This window comes from Pleurodeles waltl, chromosome 7, assembly GCF_031143425.1.
Source record: "Pleurodeles waltl isolate 20211129_DDA chromosome 7, aPleWal1.hap1.20221129, whole genome shotgun sequence".
Lineage (NCBI taxonomy): Eukaryota > Metazoa > Chordata > Amphibia > Caudata > Salamandridae > Pleurodeles > Pleurodeles waltl.
The window spans coordinates 1,068,515,368-1,068,538,231 of NC_090446.1; the positions used below are offsets into that span (position 1 = coordinate 1,068,515,368).

The 22,864-nt window shown below is 45.1% G+C and overlaps 1 protein-coding gene across 1 annotated transcript in view; it reads left to right on the forward strand.

Annotated features, from left to right (window-relative positions):
- Positions 1–22,864, forward strand: part of TRIM25 (tripartite motif containing 25) — a 366,254-nt gene that overhangs the window by 153,326 nt on the left and 190,064 nt on the right. The window contains exon 5 of the mRNA XM_069200011.1: positions 19,040–19,135. Coding sequence (XP_069056112.1) covers positions 19,040–19,135 — 96 coding nt within the window. The remainder of the gene's footprint in view (positions 1–19,039; positions 19,136–22,864) is intronic.

Here is a 22,864-nt window from a genome sequence, read left to right on the forward strand (position 1 = left end):
CAGTTTGTACCTCAGGAAACGGGTGCAACACTTACCAGATCAAAAGAAGCAGACTAATGTCACTGGCCACAGAAAGAGGACTATAAACAGGTCCTGCGGCGGCCATCTTGGAACTGGTCCCGTAGAGGTTTTGTGTTCATACTAGCTGAAGTGAATGTCTGGAAGGAGGCGTTTAGCCACCCAGGGAGGCTGGTTGTCCCTACTGCTGAGACTACATTTATTGGGTATCATGTTTTGCTGTGCTTCGAAGTCCTTAGTCCTATATATATTGGCTTTTGAGCCTTGTAACACCTCACCCTTAGATATATGCAGAAGAGCAAACAAGGTCAATAGTTGCTTTTCTTGGACTAAATATTCAAAGGCCTGCAGTGAATGGCCCATCCCCAGGATATGTCAGAGGCACTGGAAACCCCTGACTGTGCTCACCATGCTGTTAAAGAAGTTAACGGAAATCAAGCTCTCCATAAACTTTATTACGTGGGGTCTAATGCTGCTTTAGGTCAGTCTTTGGAGGGTGAGATACCTTGATTATGGCCCCAACTTGCAGCCATTTTGAGAGACACAGACGTGGAAACCTGCCTGAATCATCAGCTTGACCTGGCTGGGGCATGAGATATGGCAGATACAGCTAAAGGCCATTGGCCTGGACTTTCTTACTAAATTTATCCCTGCAACATTGAATTTTCAATTCGACCCTCCTCTGCACTTTAAAAAAAGAGCCCACCAAGTGAGATCACGTTGTAGCCTCTCCCCTACTCACCTGCTGCATATCTTGATTTCCTGTGTCAGGAATCAGATAACAATGACTATCGCCACAAAGCACAGTATGTACCAATAGGACACTGCGTAGGACTTCTTCTCTGACACTAATGCTAAAACATGGAAGTTTCTGGCTCTTCACTGAAGGCTGCGGAAACATGAGATCAAACATGACCTGTTGGAACAAGCTGTGATGATCATCACGATCCAAGGACGAATTTGGGGAACCAGAAGATCTGGAATAATTTTTGGACAAGATGTACACATTAGCTATAGATACAACAATGGCATTGGACCTTCTCGCTCAAATGGGAGAAGAGTTCTCCTTCGGGTCTTGTGTAAGAACAATGAAAAAGACTTGGCTGAATGACAATGACGGGAGCAAGTGAACCAGAATGGTCCAATGGTAGGACCGCTCCCTCTTGGAAGCCTAAGACATGCAGAGACAAGTCAAATCTCCATTGAAGGTCTAGAGTGCTTGGGACATCTCCCTTTTCTGAACCAACCCCTCAATGTAACTCTGGATTGTGGAACTGATAGACAGTTTTAGGCACACCGCCTTTGTCCCCCTCTCCCCGACTGCCATCCCTTTCCCTCGGGGAGTCTCTTATTTGTCGGGGCAACCTTTTAACTATGTTAGGCTAGCGGATACATCTTCCAAACACAGTTGAGGTATTACGGGGCCAGGTGGCCTGCACATCCGGACATGTGTGAGTGTACACGATTGGCTCTGGGGCCTTGCGACCCCCCAGTTTTTCTTGGCACCCAAATCTCCCCTTCAAAGAGTGATTGATCTTAGCCTAAGACAGTGTTTTCTCTCTTTCCTCTCTGAAGATCATATTAGTGTTGTAGTGTTCAATTAAGTACAGCTTCTGTCTCTATTATGGAATGTAAATAGGTAAGTGGAGAGCTTTGTGACATGGGGAGGTTCTGAGATGGTTAGGAGGACAGGGTCAGAAGCTGTGGGTATCTGGCCCAAACTAGACAGGATTTCATCTGTAATAAACTTTAAGTGGAAATTTACTAGAGTCTTCAGTTATGTTATTGGTTGGCACTCCCAGCGTTTTTGGCAATGAGGTGGCCAGGCACCCTAGGCCAAAAACAGCAATGAATATCTACCGAGAGATCCTCTGTAGCTGGAACTTTCAAACAGTAGGCTTACTCCAGTCTAATACACTATGTTGCCTGATGTGCAGCTCTCTCTATCCGTGGATGCCCTTTGTATGCAAGTGCTTCTTATAGATACAAATTGAGAAACATTAGACTTATTTACGAACTGCGGATTGTCTGTCATGAGCGCAAAGATTTATCGCTGTAGGATCGCTGTTGGACCTGGCCCTTTTTACAGGGTCATCCCCAAACTTTTTGCCTTCCTCCTCCTATTCTTTCTGACTCTTTTTATTGACATTAGGACTCTGAGCACTTTACTACTGCTTATCAGTGCTAAGGTGCATGTGCTCTCCCTTGTAAACTTGGTATGATTGGCTTATACCTGATTGGCACATTTAATGTGCCTGTAAGTCCGTTGTACAGTGGTATGATTGGCTTATACCTTATTGGCACATTTAATGTGCCTGTAAGTCCGTTGTACAGTGGTATCCCTATACCCAGGGCCTATAATTAAATACTGCTAGTGGGCCTGCAGAGTTGCTTGCGCAACCCACAGAAGTAGCCTTTCAAACCTGTCTCAGGCCTACTAGCACAGGGCATGCATTCGCATTTTACTGCCACAGGAACCTGGCATCTAAATGTACTTACCAGGCATAAGACTCCCATTTACTACATATAAGTCACCCCTAAGGTAGGCGTTAGTTAGCCCTATGGGCATGGTACTATGTATGTAAAAGGCAGGATTTGTGCCTAGTTATGTGGCCTGTCCTAGTAGTGACAAACAGCCTATTTGATTTCTCACTGCTGTGAGTGCTGCCTTCTCATAGGATTGCATTGAAAATGCCCTACCTTATATCTAGGTGGTATTGTTTGATCTATGAGGGGCAGCGTAGGCATGTTTTGGTATAGTTGTAATGGAGTGAGAAATGCTGCTTACTGGTGTAGGCGGATTTTTTATTACCATTTTAGAAATGCCACTTCTAGAAGTGACCATTTCTCTGTGCTTATGACTCTGGTGTTTTGCAGCTTGACTCCAATCCACGTCTGGGGCAGAGTGACAGCTGCATACTTTTCCGACAGCCTGTACAAAGGGAGGGTGAAGGTGTCACAGAGGTGCAGCTGCATATTGAATGGTCTTCCTGGGCTGTGAGAGGGAGAGGCGGGGCACACCTGCATTTGTAAAGGCTGTGCCTTGGCCTCACACAAAAGGCTTGTTTACCCCCCACTGATGTCTAGAGCCTGTGATGGAGGAGAGAGAGGACACTCCTAGAACCAGTTAAGACTTATTCTTCCCCTTTTTTGGAGACTGTGCAAAATGAGTATAAGTACAGGGGGCTCTCCCCCACATTGGGATAGCACTTTTTGGACTTGCAACACTGCATGGACCTGCACCAGAGGCTGCTGGAAGGAGCTGTATGCCAGGAATTAACTGCCGTTAGGACCGTCCTGATGTTGTGCTGACCTGTGGCCTGCTAGGTCACAATAGGGACTGCTACTTTGTGCCCAGGACCCTTATGTGCTGGCCTGCTGCTTGCCTTTCTGCCCTGAGTGCCCCCAGTTCTCCAGGTGCTGGGGAGTGTGTGCTCCCTCCGCCAATCCCCTGTTCCACTGCAAGCTGCTTTTACTGGAACACTTGGGCTTTCTGCCGCATGGTGAGTGTCACCGTGTACTCCCCCCCCTGAAGCGCGGTTCCTCTCTGCCGCCCCACTAAGAGTTCCAAGTTGTTTTCCTTCTTCATAGGGGGGGATGGAACAGAGGACTATTGTGTCTTACAGCAGTGTTTATTCTGTGTGATAATGCGCACACTCTGTAGTGCCCCCGGGACACAGGCAGGCACCACCTTTTGCCCCATTCACCACTGCAGCCCGGGCTGACCGAGTCAAACCCCGTGAAAAGAAGGGGGGCACTGGGGTACTCTGTGCAAGCCCCAAGAGGCTGACGGCAGGATCGTGACCCCCGTGGAGGAATGGGTTGCCCTGCACTGCAAGGCCCCGTGTGGGAAGGAAGAGAGCTGACTCTCCCTACTGGTACAGAGAGCTCCTGGGGGGTCTCCATGCCCGCAGGTGGTAAGTAGGGGTGTGAGGCTCCCCCTCCTCTTCTCCTTTGGAGGCATTTCTTCGGTGGCCCTGACTGCATAGCTGGCAGGACTGGAAGGGAATCCTTGATGAAGGTTCTGTCCCTGCCCAGCCTTTTCTTTACCGTATTTACGGTGATAGGAACGCCAAAGTCCTGTGCTGGGTGCATTGCCTTTGTTGCCTCTCCATACAACCCCTAATAGAAGCGCAAAACATGTTGTAACCTCCATAAATAGGTGCAGAGTGGAGCACCGAAAGCGAGGCATCTGCTTAATATGTTGGTGGTGTAGGCGGTGTACTATGACCTCCTCTAACTTATTATACCCTGTTACGGTGTTATACTAAGTGCCATTTCAGGGTCTACAGTACCTGCTTTGGGGAGAGAGTGTTTTGTGAGAACAGATGCAGTAGGAGGATAATATTTTATGACAGATGCAATATGGAGTTGTAGCTTCTTATGCCTGCATCCATGATTATGCCTTGGCATCCATGCTACTGGGTTTATTATTCCATGTGCAATGTTGGTGCTAATGACAATCTGACTACTACTTATGTAGCAGGACAACCAGTATCCTATGTGTTTTATTATGACTACTGTTGGTTTTCACAGAGCAATAGTACCTGAGTAATGTTCAGACAACTGCTTGTGCTGCAGGGTATTACTGATACTTGTTTTGTGTGGTCTAATGATGTTTTGTGCTTTACAGTTTATTTTTACATAACTTGGGGCCTGATTACAACTTTGGAGGACGGTGTTAAACCGTCCCAAAAGTGACGGATATACCACCTACCGTATTACGAGTTCCATAGGATATAATGGACTCGTAATACGGTAGGTGGTATATCTGCCACTTTTGGGACGGTTTAACACCGTCCTCCAAAGTTGTAATCAGGCCCTTGGTGTTGTGTTTCCTTTGTGGTAGGGACAGTGTGCCACTTGTGTTTTGTGTGTTGTGCAATCGTTTTACACATAGCCTCTGGGTTAGACCTGACTGCTCATGCCAAGCTACCAAGGGGGCAAGCAGGGGTTATCCTTGGTGTGTACCCCCCTCACGCTGACTAGAGTGGGTGGGTTCTGCATGGCTTAAGTGCATACCCTAGCCAACCAGAAGCCTAATTTCCAACACTCGCGCTCCATGAGCTGTTAGCGTACTGCGCTCAGTCTTGCTAAGTTTCAAAGGTTGAATTTGTTAGCTCAAAGCAGGCTGTGTATACAGTTGTGGGAAGAAGGTGCGTTGCTGTTCCTTAGTGCTGTGCTGCCTCGCCCCACTCCTTGCACCATAATAAAAGCAATGAACACGAGCTCCATTTTCAGCACCTTTTGTGTCGTGCAGTGTCTTCAGGCATCAGATACGGTGTTTTGGCTACACACTAAAGGCAACTATGCTTAAATTATCAAACAAAATTTAAAATCAGTACATGTTACTGTCAGACTTCGTGTTTCCTGGCAGCTCTGATCCTGTACTATAAGAGCACCACCTATTGTCTTTCAAGGAACTCTATGGTTATTTCAGATAGATGATCACAGCTGAAGAACAAGATTTGTTGTGCAGCAACATATAGTGTTCCTCTGTACAAACTGCTTCAGTAATCTTTAGTATAGAACAAGTACCATTATGAGTATAAATCAGTTCATTGTTGTAGCGCCTCCATTTCTGATGCATCAAGGAGAGCCACTTATTGAATTGGAGAACTGGGTGGAGTCTTTTGAGAATTATTTGGTTGCTCATGGGGGTACCGATTTCTCCTCTGTCAGGAAGAAGGCACTGTTGAAAGGATGTTTAGGTCTTGAAGGTCAGCTTGTTTTCAAATATCTGCCACAGGTCCATGATGAAGGTGGTGATGAAATAGAGGATGTGTGTCAGAAGGCAAAATTGTGACTCGAAAACTGTTTTGCCAAAACACTGAACATTGTTATGCAGTGTCACAAATTCTTTACACAGCCACAGAAGCTTAATGAGACAGTTGATGAATTTGTGTCCAGATTGAGAGAATTGGCCACAAAGTTTAAGTTCGGCTTAGTGACAGAGGAGTTTATTAGGGATCAATTGATAGTGCAGCAACAAAGGGATGCAAGTAACGTCTCTGGGCTGCTAGCAATCGAACATTTAAGGAGGCGATCAAAATACCCAAATTTGTAAAAGAATTCGAAAAGTGCATGAAGGCGATGCAAAAAGTTGATGGTAAAGGTACCTCTGAGATTGCTGAAGTGGACAGTGCTAAATATTTCTGGTTCAGCACAAAACCGAAAAGGAAACATGAAAGCCAGTAGTCTTGTGACAAGCAAGCACACCGCTCAGCTGTGCTACAGATGTGGCAGCAGTTCTCACTTAGGGGACTCCAAGAGTTGGTGTGCCATTGACAAAGAGCACAGTGCCTGTGGAAAGATGGGTCACTTTGTATGGGTGTGCAAAGCAATTAGCAAAAGAGTTGCTTCAGTAGAGGGAACGGGAGAGGTTGGGAAGCATAGGATCTTTATGATCAATTCTGAGGAGACAATCCAGCAATGTTGACAAAACAAGAAAAAGAACGTGACCGAAAGCAGATTTCGAAGTAGATGGAAAAAATCTCTTTTATGGTTGATTCTGGTTCCCTCTATACCTTCATACATAAAAACATGTTCGACTTGTTATGGCCTGGAAGAGCATTATGTTTTACAGATGTTATATTGAAGGGTTACCAAGGAGCAAGCTTTAGAGTTATGGGATATGTGTGTGCAAAGGTAGAGTTTTTGGATCTCCAGACTCAAGGAAAGCCATATGTGGCAAGTTAGGGGCTAGCAATTTTGGGTTGGTCACACCAGTACGACTTGAACATTGTGGTGATTCCCTGTGCCGTTGATCAAGTTATGATCGTGGATTTGTCTGTATTGTTGAATCAGTTCAAACCAGTGTTTGAAAACAAGTTGGGCCAAGAAAAGAACTATAGTCACAAGATTGTTATAAAGAAAAATGCTATTCCAGTTTAGCATGCTGTCAGAAGGGTCCCAGTGGCAATAAGATCTGAGATAGAAAAAATTATTGAACAAATGATCCAAGGCAAGGTGATTGAACCAGTTGAAGCAACTCAGTGGTTATCCCCTGTGGGGATAAACCAGAAAGCTGATGGATCACTGAGGTTTTGCGTTGATCTACGCAGTCTTAACCAAAATGTAGTAATGAGTCATTTCCTTTTGTCTAACATTACAGAGTTGGTAATTCTAGTGGCTGAGGGAACATGTTTCACAAAATTGGATCTAAAAAGTGCATAGCATCAGGTTTTGTTACATCTGGAGTCTAAGAGCCTAACTTCATTTGTCACCACAGAGGGAGTTTTTCAGTTTAACACAATGCCGTTTGGTTTGTCCTCAGCGGCAAGTGTTTTCCAGAGACTCATTACTAATGTGTTGTCAGGGGTCAACAATGTTGTCTTTTTTCCAGACAACATATTGGTCTTTGTTGATAGTATTGAAACATATAATGAAAATTTGAGGAAGGTATTGTCTCGATTGTTGGAAGCAGGTCTCGCCTTCCGAAAAGAGAAATGTAAATTTTTAGTGAATACTTAGGGTATCTCATATCAGGAGAAGGCGTGAGACCCTAAATGAATCTTGTGAGTGCCATTGTGAATGCTGAGACCCCTGATGGTAAGGAAAAGTTGCGTTTCTTCATGGGACTGGTTGATTATTACTCGAAGGTCACAAGGGAATTTGCTGGTAAATCAGAACCATTGAGCGAGTTATTGAGGAAAGGGAAGAAGTTTGAGTTGGTTAATTTACAGAAAATGGCATTTGAACAGACAAAGCAGGGCATTTCTAATGCCTCCATTCTGGTCCTGTTTCATTGTGAATTGAAAACTGTACCTACTGTAGATGCCAGCACTGTTGGCATTGAGGCTGTTCTCTCCCAAATGCCTAGGAAGGTAGAAAGAACTGTGGCATTTGCATCTCGCTCTTTGCCAAAAGGAACTATTCTGTCATTGAGTGAGAGGCATTAGCTTCAGCATGGGTGACAAATCATTTTTGGAATTTCGTTTGGGGATTAAGGATAACACTCAGAAAAGATCACAAGCCATTGCTTAAAGTGTTGGGACCAAATGGCACACAAAATTGCTGAGGACACATAGGCAGACTGGCAATTAAAATGCAAGAATATGACTGTAGTGTTGAATTTCTACCTGGATGGAAGAATAAAGTGGCAGGCTGTCTGTTAAGTTTGCCCGATAAGGCTACTGGTGAAGATGATTTGCAGATGGAGGAGGTAGTAGCGGATGTAGAGGATGTGATGGAGAATGTTTGTGGGATTGTTTCAATGGAAGAGTAGAGAGAAGCGATGAGTGAGGATGAGGTTCTTGAGGCAATGACAAGGATGATTAAAGGAGGTAAGTGGAGAGAAAGCACTTATTCTGATGTTGAAAAACCATATCATAATGTGGTTTAGGAGTTGCTGTTGAGTTGTAATTCACTCATTGTCAGAGGTGAAAGGTTTGTACCTTCGGAAGCAGTAAGGAACAAATTGATGCGATTAGCACATTAAGGATCACTTGTGTCAGACGTATATCCTTAGATGATTGAAAGAGAGTTTTTGGTGGCCCATAATGGAGAGTGACTTCAGCCATTGGGTAGGAAGGTGTGAAGAATGCGGAAACTCTGAGAAGAGACTGAAGGTGAGAATGGGTGTCAGTGGGGACCATCAGCATATGTTAGAGGCAGATTATGTCTAGGAAAAAATAATTCTAGACTTCATAGGACTGTTCAAATTTTTACCTGAACAGGAGAGGTTTGCTGCTGTTTTAATAGATGCCAAATCAAGGTGGTTCGAAGTGTTGTGTATGAGGAGCGTGAACACAAAGTCTACCATTTCCATGCTAGAAGAAATCTTGAGAAGAGAAAGTATATCATCCAAACTTGTCGCTGATAATGGTATACAGCTTACATCTTACAAGATAAAAAAGTTTTTGGAGAAAGTGGGAGTGAAGCATCTTTGCACCTCATGATACAATCCACAAGGAAATGGCCAATTTGAAAGGGCAACCCGTTGATTAAAGGTACAATGGAATTCGCTAGCATGGCAAGGTTGAGTGTGCAGAGTGCTGTGAAAGACGTGGGCATATCACACCACACCAAATGTGGCCACTGGGAAAGCTCCCTTTGATATGATGAGACCTGGCACAAAGCTAGTTCCTTCATGGATGCGGAAAGGTGATGTTGGGGGTGTGATAAGAAATTTGAAGGGCTGTCAAAATGAAAGCTTTGTTAAAGTCGGAGATTAGGTGAAAGTTAAACCTGGAGGGGTGAGATGAGGATTGTCGAAATTTTGAGGTCCTTACAGAGTGAAAGTCGTGGGACGAGACTGGGAGAGGTTGGAAAATTATCAGACCTGGAATTTGAGGAGGGTGGCATTGTTTCACAAGGTTCAGAAAGGAGATGCCACTCCAATTGAAGTGGACAAAGAAGAGGGTACCTGTTCTGGACGGATGCTAATGGATTATGGAGACTTTCAAGCAGATACCACAGGTATGTCCATGTTTCCAGAAACACCTGAGATTTAGGTGCCTGTCGGGTGGTGGTAAGGTAGAGGAGATTCCACAGACCACCAGGTTGTATGGGAGATTTTGTTTATGGTTAGGAGAGTTGGGTTCTGTGTTGTCTTGCATTGTGGTGTTTCTTGGTGGTTCCTGTTTAAACTTACCTTTTGTGTTTCACCTGTTTTGTGGTGCTCTGTTTGTGTGCGAGTTTAAGTTGATGAACGGAAGAGGATGTGTTGTAGTGTTTACTTAAGTACAGCTTATGTCTCTATTCTGGAATGTAAATAGGTAATGGGAGAGCTTTGTGACATGTGGAGGTTCTGAGATGGTTAGGACAGGGACAGAAGCTGTTGGTGTCTGGACTGCGCTACACAGTATTTCATCTGTAATAAACTTCAAGTGAAACTTTTACTAGTGTGTTCAGAGATGTTATTGGTTGGCACTTCCAACAACTAGCCTCTGCACCCACCTACAACACCACATTACTGATGCCCTTTTCCCCACCACAGGGATTATTGGGAGACCCCGGATGCCAGTTGTGTGGACGTAAATTCAAGTAGGTCTTTACTCGTAAAGTCTACTGCTGGCTGCAGGCCCCACTGCAATAGAGTGTTTTCCATACCCACCATACTAATTTCTCACATAATATAAGTGTCCTGAGTGGCGGATACCATGGTTCCCTAGTTTGTAGGCCACTGAAGGTAATACCTCTCAGTGTCAGCGGTCTGACACATTATAGTAAGCACATAAATGTCCTAACATTTGAGGCTGACAATGACAGGAAACCTCTTTGACTCCCGATGAAAGTGAAAAACTCAGTAGAGATTGAGTGGGGCTGACTAGCACATCAACATCTTTTAGAGAAGAGGGCTCACCAGCGGGACCGACACGGGAAAATGGAGCGACTATACTCTTCTTTAAATCACTTTCATATAAATGCCTTGGAAAATGGACAGACCCAGATGGTCATTACGTTTTTGTTAAACGTAAGGTTCGTACTACATACCTCATTCTAGGGTTGTTATACGACCCCGTGGGAGACATGGCAATTTTCTTTGCTGACCTCAAAAAACTTCTTGGAATGCCACGATGGACCCGGTACTGGACAGATCGGAGATTCCGAATACTAAACATAATAGCAACAGATATATCCTGAATTATCTCTTATATGACAGTGCCCTCCTCGGAGATTGACCCACCCTCAAGAGTGTGACAATATATTTACCTCTTGCCCAAACTGCATACGCATCTGTACTGACTATTTCTTAGCGAAGGCATCCCTTGCAGGATACATAATTCAAACTTCAGTAGTGCAGAGTGGTATTTCATATCTTTATCTTATTGATCTTCGTATTGATGTTGACCTCACAGCATCCCCCAGAAGTTCCTAGCGCATTTCGAGTGGGGAGACACAGCAGGCAGCTAATTGGCTATGCAGCTCTGCCAGACAGAAGCAGGTAGGACAATTTTGTCCCTTCGTAAGCATAATGGGGAACTGCTTACCTATCCAGCAGATGTCACTACAGAATTTCGGAATTTTTAGAGAGTGTCTATACACTTACGATATTCGTCCAGATGGGGGAGAGAAGTGACCTTCCTCAGGACCCCTAAGGTGCCACGGCTGACTGCATAGCAAGCTGATTTGTTTGAAGGGGTCATCTCCATTAGAGGCAGCTATAGTCGACATTACGACCAACAAAGCTCCAAGGGAGGATAGCTTTCTTATTGAATTCTATAAAATCACAAAACCTACAACTGACCCACTGCTGGCCTCTGTGTTTAAGGAAGCCCTAGAGAAGGGACACCTGAAGGCGGAGTTTGGGAGAGCTCTATATCCATACATCCTAAACCAGACAAGTATCCATTGTAATGTGCCAGTTATAGCCCCATTTCTTTAATCAAAGCAGATTTTAAAATACTGGCGAAATTCATGGCAAACAGTTTGCAACATGTTATTCCCCTTTTTTATAGACCCGATGCAGGTGGATTTTATTTCCAGAAAAACATCAGCCAATCACTTGCGGACACTTTCTCATATACTTTGGCAGGATTAGGAGTAACCTGGGTGAGAAAATACTCTTTCCCCTGGATGTCGAGAAGGCATTCAATACGATTGATTCGGGCTGTCTTTTTTGCACCATGGAGACAATAGGCATTGGCTAGAACTTTGTAACCCCGACTAAAGGGCTGTATCATAACCTGACAACCTTGGTCGACTGTGGCAGATATAATTCCACCTTGTTTCAATTTCACAGGGGTATGAGACAGGCATGCCCTTTGTCCTGTTGCTTTTTCTCCTGGCCATGGAACCACTAGCAGTAGCAATACAGAAAGACGTCCGGATTAGTTATGACACTGGTGGGTAAAAGCATTTTTCTAGGGGGTAATATTGTGTTAGCGTTATCCCATCCCTCCACATCAACCAAGGCAGTATTGGAATGCATAGGGTCCTTTGCAGCCGCCTCAGGGTATAAGATTAATTGTGCGAAATGCAAAGCCCTGCCCCTGCCCTCTAGTACCACTAAGGCATCTCTAGACAACCTGTCCTTTAATGGCAGCACAGTAAGTTGAAATATCCCAGGGTGCTAATTAAGGCTTCCTGCATTGGTGTAGGTTAAATCTCTCCCTGGGTATAAAATTCAGGTATTCTTTAATTCTTTATTCAGTTATAAATATACAATAACCATTAAAAAGCATTAAAAACATCACCATAAAATTTTAAAAAGTATAAAACGAGTACATTCAGTAAATAGGTTTAAAACGATAAATTAACCATGCTGTAATCTGAACAGGTCAATCTGGTCTACAGTCCCTAGATTATAGGACAGCTCTTAGAATACGAAGGACAGCAAATAATACATATTCATTCAGGAGCATCTGAAGATATATAAGTGCTGGGCGGACTTGTTTAGTCATGGGACCAGAAACAGCTTTCTGAGCAGACTAAAATAATGACAAAGCATAACGAAATGCATTGTGTCTTGCGGAGACCTTTGTCGCAGCCGCACGACAACATAGAGCTATGATTTACACAGCCCCAGCAAATGGTGGAACAGGTTCAATCTAAACCTAGTCAAAACAAAATCTATCCCTCCTATTGGGGACCAGAGCTAGGTGAGGCTCCACCCCCTTCACCATTTTCAGTGGGATGTATCCCCTTACTGAGGGTTTAGTCAACTGTGTCTGCTCTCAAAGGAACCGAGCATGCTCTAAAAACAGGGGTTTCACCCTTTTCAATTCCGAGAGCAACAAAACTTGTGCCTTGGTGAACATGTCTCCTTTCCGATCATGGCAGATACTTTTTTCACAAACGCCAACCATGGGATTCTGAGTGCATATTCAAGGGGCAAGCAATCCTGAAGGATCTCTCTATTGAGTTTAAGACCCTCCCTGGCCCAGATCTTAATCCAATATTAAAAGGAACTAGGGGCCATTACGTTCACTAGACATTGAATCCCTAATTCCTCATGCACTACAAAAGCAGGTGTCCTATGTGGAACCTGTACCAATTAACTGAAAAATTGATTTTCCACACTCTGAAGGTTGTCAGTCCTCGCGTAACCCCAGGCCCCACTTCCATATAGAGCCTGTGACTCACATTTGGCCTGATAGATTTTAAGAACATTGCGTTGTGACCAGGAACCCAGCGTACGTGCAAAACCAGTCACTGCACCTTTGGCCCTGAGGTAACACTGACCTTCTACTTTCAATCAGGGGTTTCCAGTTATTGGGAGCATCAAATAATACCCCAAAATAGGGAAAAGCTGAAACTTTGGTCAGGGAGCAATTATCCACCTGAAAGGCATTATAGCTTTTGCCACGTGGGCCTACAACCATTACAAACAACTTGGTGAAATTAGCAGCCAAGTCCAAGGACCCCATGAACGCTACAAACTTGTCCAGGAGTAGCTGCAATCCTATTGCTGTACGTGCCTTAAGGACTGCATCATTGGTGTAGAGCAATACTGGTAGTGACCAACTTCTTTGGAGCAATCTGTCTGAACAGAAAGAAGGGCTTGCTCAAGACCATTTATATAAATAGGAAACAAAAAGGGCGCAAGAATGCACCTTAGACGAACACCCCAGCTAGTAGGAAAAGATAGCGAGTGACCAGCTCCTTGGGTGAACCACTACGATGCCGAGGTGCCTGAATGCAGATCAGTAAGTAGGGCCACTATATCTGAGTCAACCCCTAGCTCAAGTTCAAACTCCAAAACTTTGCCCAGTTAACCCTATCAAAAACGGACATGAGGTCCATGAATGCCAAATGAGGTAATTTCCGACCGAGCAACTATGTATTTATTAATGATTAGATAAAGATTCAGCTAACGTTCAATAGCTCACCTGCCTGGCGTAAAGCCATATTGAACCTCAGTTAAGAAATTGTTAGAATCGATCAAATCCATCATTCTATTTAAAATTACTCTCCCAAGGACCTTTACTATCGCATCAAGAAATGGAATAGGGCAATAGCACTGGGGATTATCCTTTCCTCCCTTCTTAAATACTGGCACTATTACTGATGTGGGCCAGGAGGGCATCACTCCCACCCGTGCAGTCGCATTGAAGACCAAGGTCAAAATAGGGCCCCAGATCTTGATCTCATCCAAGAATAAATCTGGGGTAATCTGATCTGGACCAGGTGCCTTATTTCTAGACCGCTTTTTAATACCCTGGCTGACTTTTTCTAAAATAAAGACCACATTATCCTGCCTTTCGCCCCTTCTGTCTTACCTTCACTGCCTTCAAGAGCCCCAAAGTTATTAGCCCTTCCCAGTGGTCAATCCATTGCTGCTCTGAGATATGGCGACAGATTTCCTGGCCAATAACCTCCATAAAACAAGGCCTGTTAACCAACTTCCAAAAAAGAGAGCTGTCTGAGTTTACATGCCCAATCTATCTCCTACAATGCTAATACTCTCAATGCGGATTTAGGAGAGGGTAGGGCCTTCTTGTATGCCTGCTGGCATGAAGCTCCCAAGTTCCTGACTCAAGGGGCCTGCTTAAGAGCCACCCTCAGATGCCGGAGACACCCTGATCAATCCCTGTCAAACCACTTAGTGTCCTGAGAGGCCGTCCTGGATACTGGCCCCCACAGAAACTCTAACTCTGTTTGTACAAGTACTGCAAAAACTTGCAGAATATCCCTATCTGAGGTGCCAGGGTCCAGGATGGTGGAAAACTCCTGCTGACAGCTGGAAAAAGGGAAGCTTTAAAAAGTGTGGTTTCCACCTGGGTTCATTTAAGTCTGCGACCCTGGTCAACAACAGTAAACACCCTTTGCAACTCCCCACCCACCCAAACCAATTTTGCACCTACAATGCCCAGTGATAAGGGTTTATGATCACTGAAGGGACTATGAATAACATGATGATTGGAAATATACATAAAAAGGCAGGCTGAAATGAATATATAGTCTATAATGGTTCAGAAGCCCCTCCCTTTGAGTTTTGGAACAATATCTGGAGTTGGGGAGTTCACCAGCTTCTCTAGAGCAAAAACAAGGTTGTTGGAATCCAAAATAGAAGTGAGCTCTAGTCCCTTCCTGCTATGAACCAAGTGCATCCCCTCTTTTAGTGTGGATTTGGAGACCATTGCCCCTGTAACTAGGGGACAATCAAATAAATGGTCATTAAAATCACCCACAAGCACAAACAACTCTCTCTTAGGGTGCTGGTTTGGCATTGATTCCAAAATAGATCGCAGTGCATGGGAACTGGGTGCCCCAAGTTGTCCACCCTGAGCAATATAGAAGTTGATCAATACTAGCCGTGGAATACCTCGAACCACCAGCCTCAACCCTTGTAACACACTCAGGCTTCCATTCAAGATCTTTAACAAACCCACATAATTCTACAGCAACAAAAAAAATTCCCCCTCCCCACTTGCCCTCCCTGCCCCTGAGGGCGTAGCTGGAGAGGAAAAGATTTTATAGCCCTCTGTTAAAAAAAGGGATTGTGTACCTCCCAAGTTTCCTGAAGAGAGACAATCTGGTAACCTCTGACAAATACGAACCACGCTTGATCTTTAAACTTAGCAGATAACCTTCAATATTCCATGACAGCAGCTTTAAAGCCTCTTGATTTGCCTCCAAAGTGTCTACAGGGAGAGGAGCAATGATGGAAGGTGACGATATGGAGCCAGGAGGACTCAGTCAGTCACAGCATTCAAGATTACTTAGTGGGGCAAACCTTTTTGAAAGACTCTGGCTGGCCAACCCTTAGAGTCTAGGCATGGGCTACCTTGGGGGTTCCTTCTATGCCGTACCAGAGTCCGTGGGGGCTTCTAACTATTTCTGGCTTTTAAAAGTAGCCCAGTGGGAGGGCTAAAATACTAGAGGAATTTTAGGTCCCAGGAGGACTCATGGAAGCCGGGATATGTGCTGAGATGAAAGTTAACCACCACACAATCCCTATCCCACTGCTTCCTGTCCAGGCTCACCCAGCCCACCCTTCCAACCATGATGCACAACTTTGTTTTTCAGCTCTACAAAGGACTCTGATGAGGAGTTAAGCCATGGAGGAAGATTCCCCAAGACCACCACGAGCGGGGTGGCTGCCGGAGGCAAATTAAGAACTACCCCTTTATTTAAGGAAGTGGGCAGGGGCACTACTTGAGATCTAAACCTATCTTCAGGAGCCACTTGAGCTAAAGGGGGGCCAGTCTAGGGCATTCTGAATTTTGCAATTGCACCCTGAATGAGGCGGGTCCTTAGAGGGGAGACTGGGGCAGCCAATTTGACCTTCATCAGACAGGGCATATGTCACTGAAGCTGTTGCAGTGTGCACCCCACCCTCTTGTTCACCTCCCTTTTTAATTAGATCCCGCAGTGAGGATACTTGATGTTCAGTTGAGGATAACCAAGACAGGATGGGATCCAATTTGTCACTAAGCAATTTCTGAAGGTCTGACAAAAGGCTCTCACCCTGGAAGTCTGAGTCCCAAGGGCAGGGGCACTGCAACTCAGTTTGGACAGCGACACTAACTTGACAATAGCCTCTCTCATAGGCTTGCACCTGGGACTAGCGAGTGGACTGGAGGGTGCAGGCCTTGACTCCTGCTCTGCTGCCCTTCCCCCGCTTTCCCTGGATGAAGAAGCAGGTCCTTCCTGGCAACCACCGCCCATGTCATCACTAGGTACTCCCAGTTCCTCTGCATAAATATGCAAGGCTGCAATGCCAGGGCGGGTGCAGGGAGAGGAGGACGAAGAAAGGCTATCCATAATAAGTGATAGCCTTCTTTTGGCCAACTCAGTCTCTTTAGAAACCACCGCTATTGCCCGGTTCAAAAAGCCCTCAACGGTGGAAACTCGAGTAACAGTATGCAGGGTCATAGGATTAGAAGTGTGTGCTTTTCGCTTTCCCATTGTCTGTACCAATCTCCAGGACAGATTCTACCCCTAGACCCTCTTGACAACAAAAGACCAATAATGCAAAGATACTGAAAGAACAACTCCAGTTCCTCCTCTGTGTTGGGTTTGAGACCCTTCACACAGGGTTACCTACAATATTAAATCTGACTGTGCGGGTCACCACTAGAGTCCAAAAGATCCAAGAAATACAACACCCCAGGTCAGTTTCTTCAGTTTCTTTAGTGCATTGGGGAGATAATCCTGGTCTTGACTCTTGCAATCATGGGTCATAGAAGAGTACCAAAAAAGTCTGACGAGTTAGGTAGCCAACCAGCATCCAAAGACGTGACCCAAGGAGGTGGCCCAACCCCACCTCTTTTTGGTGCTGACGGACGCAGGATGGACCTGCCCTTGGCCCGAGCTTTGCCTGGGCGCTCCTTGCGCCACGGGAACATTCAAGGTGCTTTTAAGCGTGTCAGCGCAGGTGAAGTAGGAAGCCCCTCCTCCTCCAACACAGGGCTTATAGGAGAGGTAGTCCCCCCCTCTCAGCTTCCAGGCCCTTGACAAAAGTAGCAAACGTACCCTTGCTGCGGAAGCAGCGAAGGCACTTTTAAGTGCATCAGTGCAGGTGAAATACGAAGTCCCTACTCCTCCAGCATGTCGATTATGGGAGAGGTAGTCCCCCTCACAGGCTTCCGGGCCCGTGAGAAAAGCAGCAGCAAATACATCCCAGGCCAGCAAGGTCAATTCAGGTCATTAAAATAAAGATAGCCCGTAGATTTATTTAGCCATTTATAATGTTGACACTCCTCTGCCCTCGAGATACTCTCCTCAATATAGGGAATGAGATCCTTACATTTGGTTTCTCATCCCTTCACAAACAAGAGTGCAGTGTTCCAAATTGCATGCCACTACACATAACAGAAGGCCTGCCTTACCTTACATGGAAATATTCTGGATGGGCAAGCAACTGGCCCATTCCATCTATATGATAAAGATGTCAATTCAGTCTGCCAGTAGATCAGAAATACCGGTATGCCCAGCTGACACGCACTCTCAGATAGGATAGGCAGAACCCCTAAACCAATGGACATTCTCTGCTTATGAGGAATATGTCATAGGGTTTCAAAGGGACATCCTCAGTGATACATGCCACAATACTTGATGCCCATATTTCGCTAGGTGTCTCGACTGCTCTCCACCGATAGTGGGTGCACAGATTGTGAACGCAATTCCCAGTCAATTAATGTAATTCCATTTTGAGGGAGTATAATTCCCGGCTCAGAGAATCCTTTATGAAATACAGTTACTTTAAAGGCCTTCATCGTTGGCACTTGACACCAGAGTAATTACACAAAGCAAAAAAACGTAATTTTCATTAAGGGTACTGGTGCTGCTGAGTGTTAGGTAGTGATATAGTATCCATTTTATGGGAATGCTGGATGGTACAGAGTTATTGGAGTCAAATATGGAATCTTATATCTCACACTTTGAAACCCCCTCCCCCTTCCATTGGCATTACTACATGATACTTTGGAACTATATGACCCTCCTGTCTCATACCCCTATGAGTGTCCAAGGCTACTGGGGGGGTGAAGATTTGTATTTTGAATCTGTGAAAACTGACATGGTAGCCACTCTCACAATGTGGTTGGGGACATGTATGACGCAGCGTCCTTTAAAAAGTTAATTTACAAAATGAACAACCGATTGCCACAATTTGAAGCAGCATGGGGGCAATTTCTCCACTAGTCCTGCTACACGCTACTGAGGAGTCGAATTCAAACTGTTTACACCCTGACCCAGTCCCCTCTTGACCTTGGCTGCCTCCAGTTGCCCTGGTTCACCCTCTCCTTGTCTAGCTTTGCACATTCCACTTGTTCTGAAACTTTGGTAGTATTCAATATTGATGGAAAAAGAGCATTGCAGCGGGGGGAAAGATACATTAATTGAGGATATATATGTTTTAGGACGGATGCATTGGGTTATTATTGAATGAGTTGAAAGCTTATATGTAATTTTTGGGGGATATTGTGGTAGTTTGACTAACTTGTTTTATATTGTTAGTCTGCACAATTCTTAACGATGTCTTCTCTGTGTCATAACATCATGTTTTGTTATCCTTGGATGTGGAACAGTGATGAAAATTCCAATAAAGAATTTGTAAAAAATCACTTTATTGTAACAGTCGAAAAAGTTGTTAGTCTAAAATTGTACTCACCTTTAATTTTTTTAACAGAGGACAGCCGGTCATCCAGCATTCCACCACCTGCATCGCCTTGCAAGAAGATCCCAAAAGAAAACCAGCCAGGACGGAGAAACAAATCTGAAACAAGTAAGTAAAACCCAGTAGGTAGAGGGGTTATGTGTCTCATTAAAAACTTCAGTGCAACATCTTTGCCCCTTAGTTCATCTTATTTTTAGTTAGTATATAAGAGTAACGTAGGTTCACATAAAATGGGAAAATAGGTTTATGTATATTGAACAGCAGGTTTGTGTTTGGTGCAGCACAAACCTACACATTTTCAATCAGGTATTTACACCGGCCTTCTACTGAGCCCTCTGGTCACTGGACCTTTGGGGTGGCTGTTAGGTGTAACAATAAGCTGCAACATAAACTTGGCTAGTGTTCAGGCAGTATTCAAAAAGACAATAAAGATAATTTAGAATAGTTTTAAAATTGTATTCAAATGTTTTGCATTAACTTTTATTAATCAGTGAAATGTACACACAATGCTTGAAGTGTGTCCTGAATCTTTGCCTATTCTATTTGTCTTGGTTCTATTTGGCCAATATTCACTGCCCTAATAAAGAATACAGTAACAGTTCAGTCTAGTCTGGCTGAAGGAGTCTGAGAAAGTACAGTTAAGGATTTCAGAAAGTATACTTTATTCTAACTCTAACTCAGTTCTTACCACTATCAGTTTATGACCTGCAGCTATTGCATTATTCTGTAACTGTCTAGCCAGTTTACTAACCTTATAGCAGTAGTCAGGAAGACTTTTCTGCTAAGATGCAAAATAACTGAAATGATATGCCCAAATGTCAGGAACCCAGGAAGCTCTCTCTCGTCTCTAGCCTGCTCTGCATTGGGAACCTCCCTGTCTTTCCCTAGGACACCTTTTATAACAATTCACTTATTACAGTATATATTAAATGTCATTCATTCTTCACATGTTGTAACTTTTAAACAATTGGGTCGTTCACAGTCAAAGAAGGATTAGATAGAGCAGCTGTAGTTCTTATACGTTAGCAACACAAAAGGATGATGAACGGAGTGCTGAAGCTTCTCAAACACTCACCCCCCCAGTCACAGATCTGGGTTAAATCCATTGTTCTTTGGCTCACCATGCCACCCCAGTTTGTACACAGCCATACGCAAATCAGTCTTCACCCTGCTCCCCATGGGAACAGTCCAGCGTGAACTGCCATGCCAGGTCCTCCTGGACAGAAAACAAGCATCCTGGGACCGGTTTCGGGGTATCACCCCTCATCAGCCTGGCTAGCTTAAATCCAGTGGCACAGTGAGCAAACGACCCATGTCTGGGCATACCCGGGCCATTTCGGGTGACTTTAACAACACAAGAGGATGATGGATGGAGTGTTGAAACTTTTCAAAAACTCACCCCCTTTCACAAATATGGGTTAAAACCATTGTTCTTTTGCTCGCCATGCCACCCCATTTTGGACCCACACATATGCAAATCAGTCTTTACCCTGTTCCCCCTGGGAACAGTCCAGACCGAACTGCCAGTCGAGGTCCTCCCTGGACCGGGAAGGAACCATCCTGGGACTGGTTTCGGTATATCACCTCCTCATCAGCCAGGCTAGCTGGAATCCAGTGGCACAGTGAACAAGGGACCCACGTCTGGGCATACCCTGCCCACTTAGGGTGGCTTTAGCATCACAAAAGGATGTTGGACGTAGTGCTGAAACTTTTCAGACACTCACCCTCAGTCATAGATCTAGGTCCATCATTCTTTTGCTCACCATGCCACCTCAGTTTGGATCCAGCTGTATGCAAATCAGTCTTGACCCAGCTCCATGGAACAGTCCATCCTGAACTGCAAGGCCGGATTCTCCCTGGACTAGAAACAAGCATCCTGAGTCCGTTTTTGGGGTATCACCCATCATCAGCCAGGATAGCTTGAATCCAGTGGCATATTAAGCAAAGGACCCACATCTGGCCATACCCTGGGCACTTAGGGTGACTTTAGCAACACAAAAGAAGGATGGATTTAACCCAGATCTGTGACTGGGGGTGAGTGTTTGAAAAGTTTCAGCTCTCTGTCCATCATCCGTTGTATTGCCTTAGTCCTTATACATACCTTGCTTCTGAAAGAATAAAATACATACATGAATGTAATTTCCATTTCCTTTCCCACTGCTTTCAACTGTTGGTCCGTTCATAAAAGATGCAATTTAGTATATATATATATATATATATATATATATATGTGTTCGATGGCATGTGTAGCTGCAGATACACATGCTGTGCACTGTTCCTGCCATCTAGTGTTGGGCTCGGAGTGTTACAAGTTGTTTTTCTTCGAAGAAGTCTTTTCGAGTCACGGGACCGAGTGACTCCTCCCTTTTGGCTCCATTGCGCATGGGCGTCGACTCCATCTTAGGTTGTTTTCTTTCCGCCATCGAGTTCGGACGTGTTCCTCTTCGCTCCGTAATTCGAATCAGGAAACGTCGAAAATCATGGAAATTTGTTGGTATTGTTTACGTTTGGGACCGGTTTAGTATCATCACATCGGCACCGACAACAAGACCGCTTCGGCGGCCCTTCGGGGCTTCTGCCTTTGACCAAGGCCTGGTCGGCCCGACCACACCTGTCGTCGAAGACTAATGGACCGGACCCCCTTCGTTTTCTGTCCGAAGTGTCACGCCAAGTATCCTTAAACAGACCAGCATCGGGTCTGTAACCTGTGTTTATCGCCCGAACACAGAGAGGATACTTGTGAGGCCTGCCGAGCATTTCGATCCAAAAAGACCTTAAGGGATCGACGCGCAAGACGATTACAGATGGCGTCGAAGCCGACACAGCATCTCAACATCGAAGAAGAAGAGATGCGGATATCCATTCAAGGTTCGGACCCCGATGAATCCGACGGGGATCGACCTTCGACGCCGGCGCAAAAAGTGAGTACACCTGCCCCGTCCCACACCCAAGGTCAGAGCAAAAAACAAAAGGCCTCGGTGGTGCCACTGCCAGAAGGCCATGGCTCGACCCACAGAAAGGAAGGTGACCAAGTAACATCGGCACCGAAAAAAGGCCAAAACATTGCCGAAGACTTCCGACTCCGGTCGAGAAAACCGTCACCGAAAAAATTCGGCATTGAGTCGAGCAAGCCTCGAAAGAGCCTATCGGAACCGAAAAAGACAATTTCGATGGGAATTTCGGTATAAAAAAAACGGCTTCGGAGCCGAAAAGGACTTCCTACATGGAAGAACAAGGGCTCTCTCTACAGCTCAAAGAAAGGCACAGATTCGAGCAGCAACTGGATTTGGAAGAGCATGACCAAACTCAGCAGAGGCTACAAATCCAGAAAGACACAGGGAAGATACAAACCATCCCTCTGCTCAAATTCAAAAGAAAGCTGGCTTTTCATGAGACTGAGATGCAACCAAAAGCCAAGGTGGTTATTAAAAAGTCACCACCCCCACATTTCTCACCGCAGGCGTCCCCACTTCAATCACCACAGTTGTCACCACTGGGATGACTCAAGACGATGTAGACCCCTGGGATCTATACGACCCACCAGTTTCGGACAACAGTCCAGAGTGCTACCCAACAAAACCTTCACCGCCAGAGGACAGTACGTCCTATACGCAAGTACTGGCCAGAGCAGCAACATTTCACAATGTGACAATGCACTTCGAACCAGTGGAAGATGACTTCCTATTTAACACTCTAGCAACCACGCATGCATCGTACCAAAGCCTGCCAATGTTACCGGGCATGCTGAAACATGCACAACAGGTTTTTCAAGAACCAGTAAAAGGGCGAGCCATCACACCAAGGGTCGAGAAGAAATATAAACCGCCCCCGTCAGAC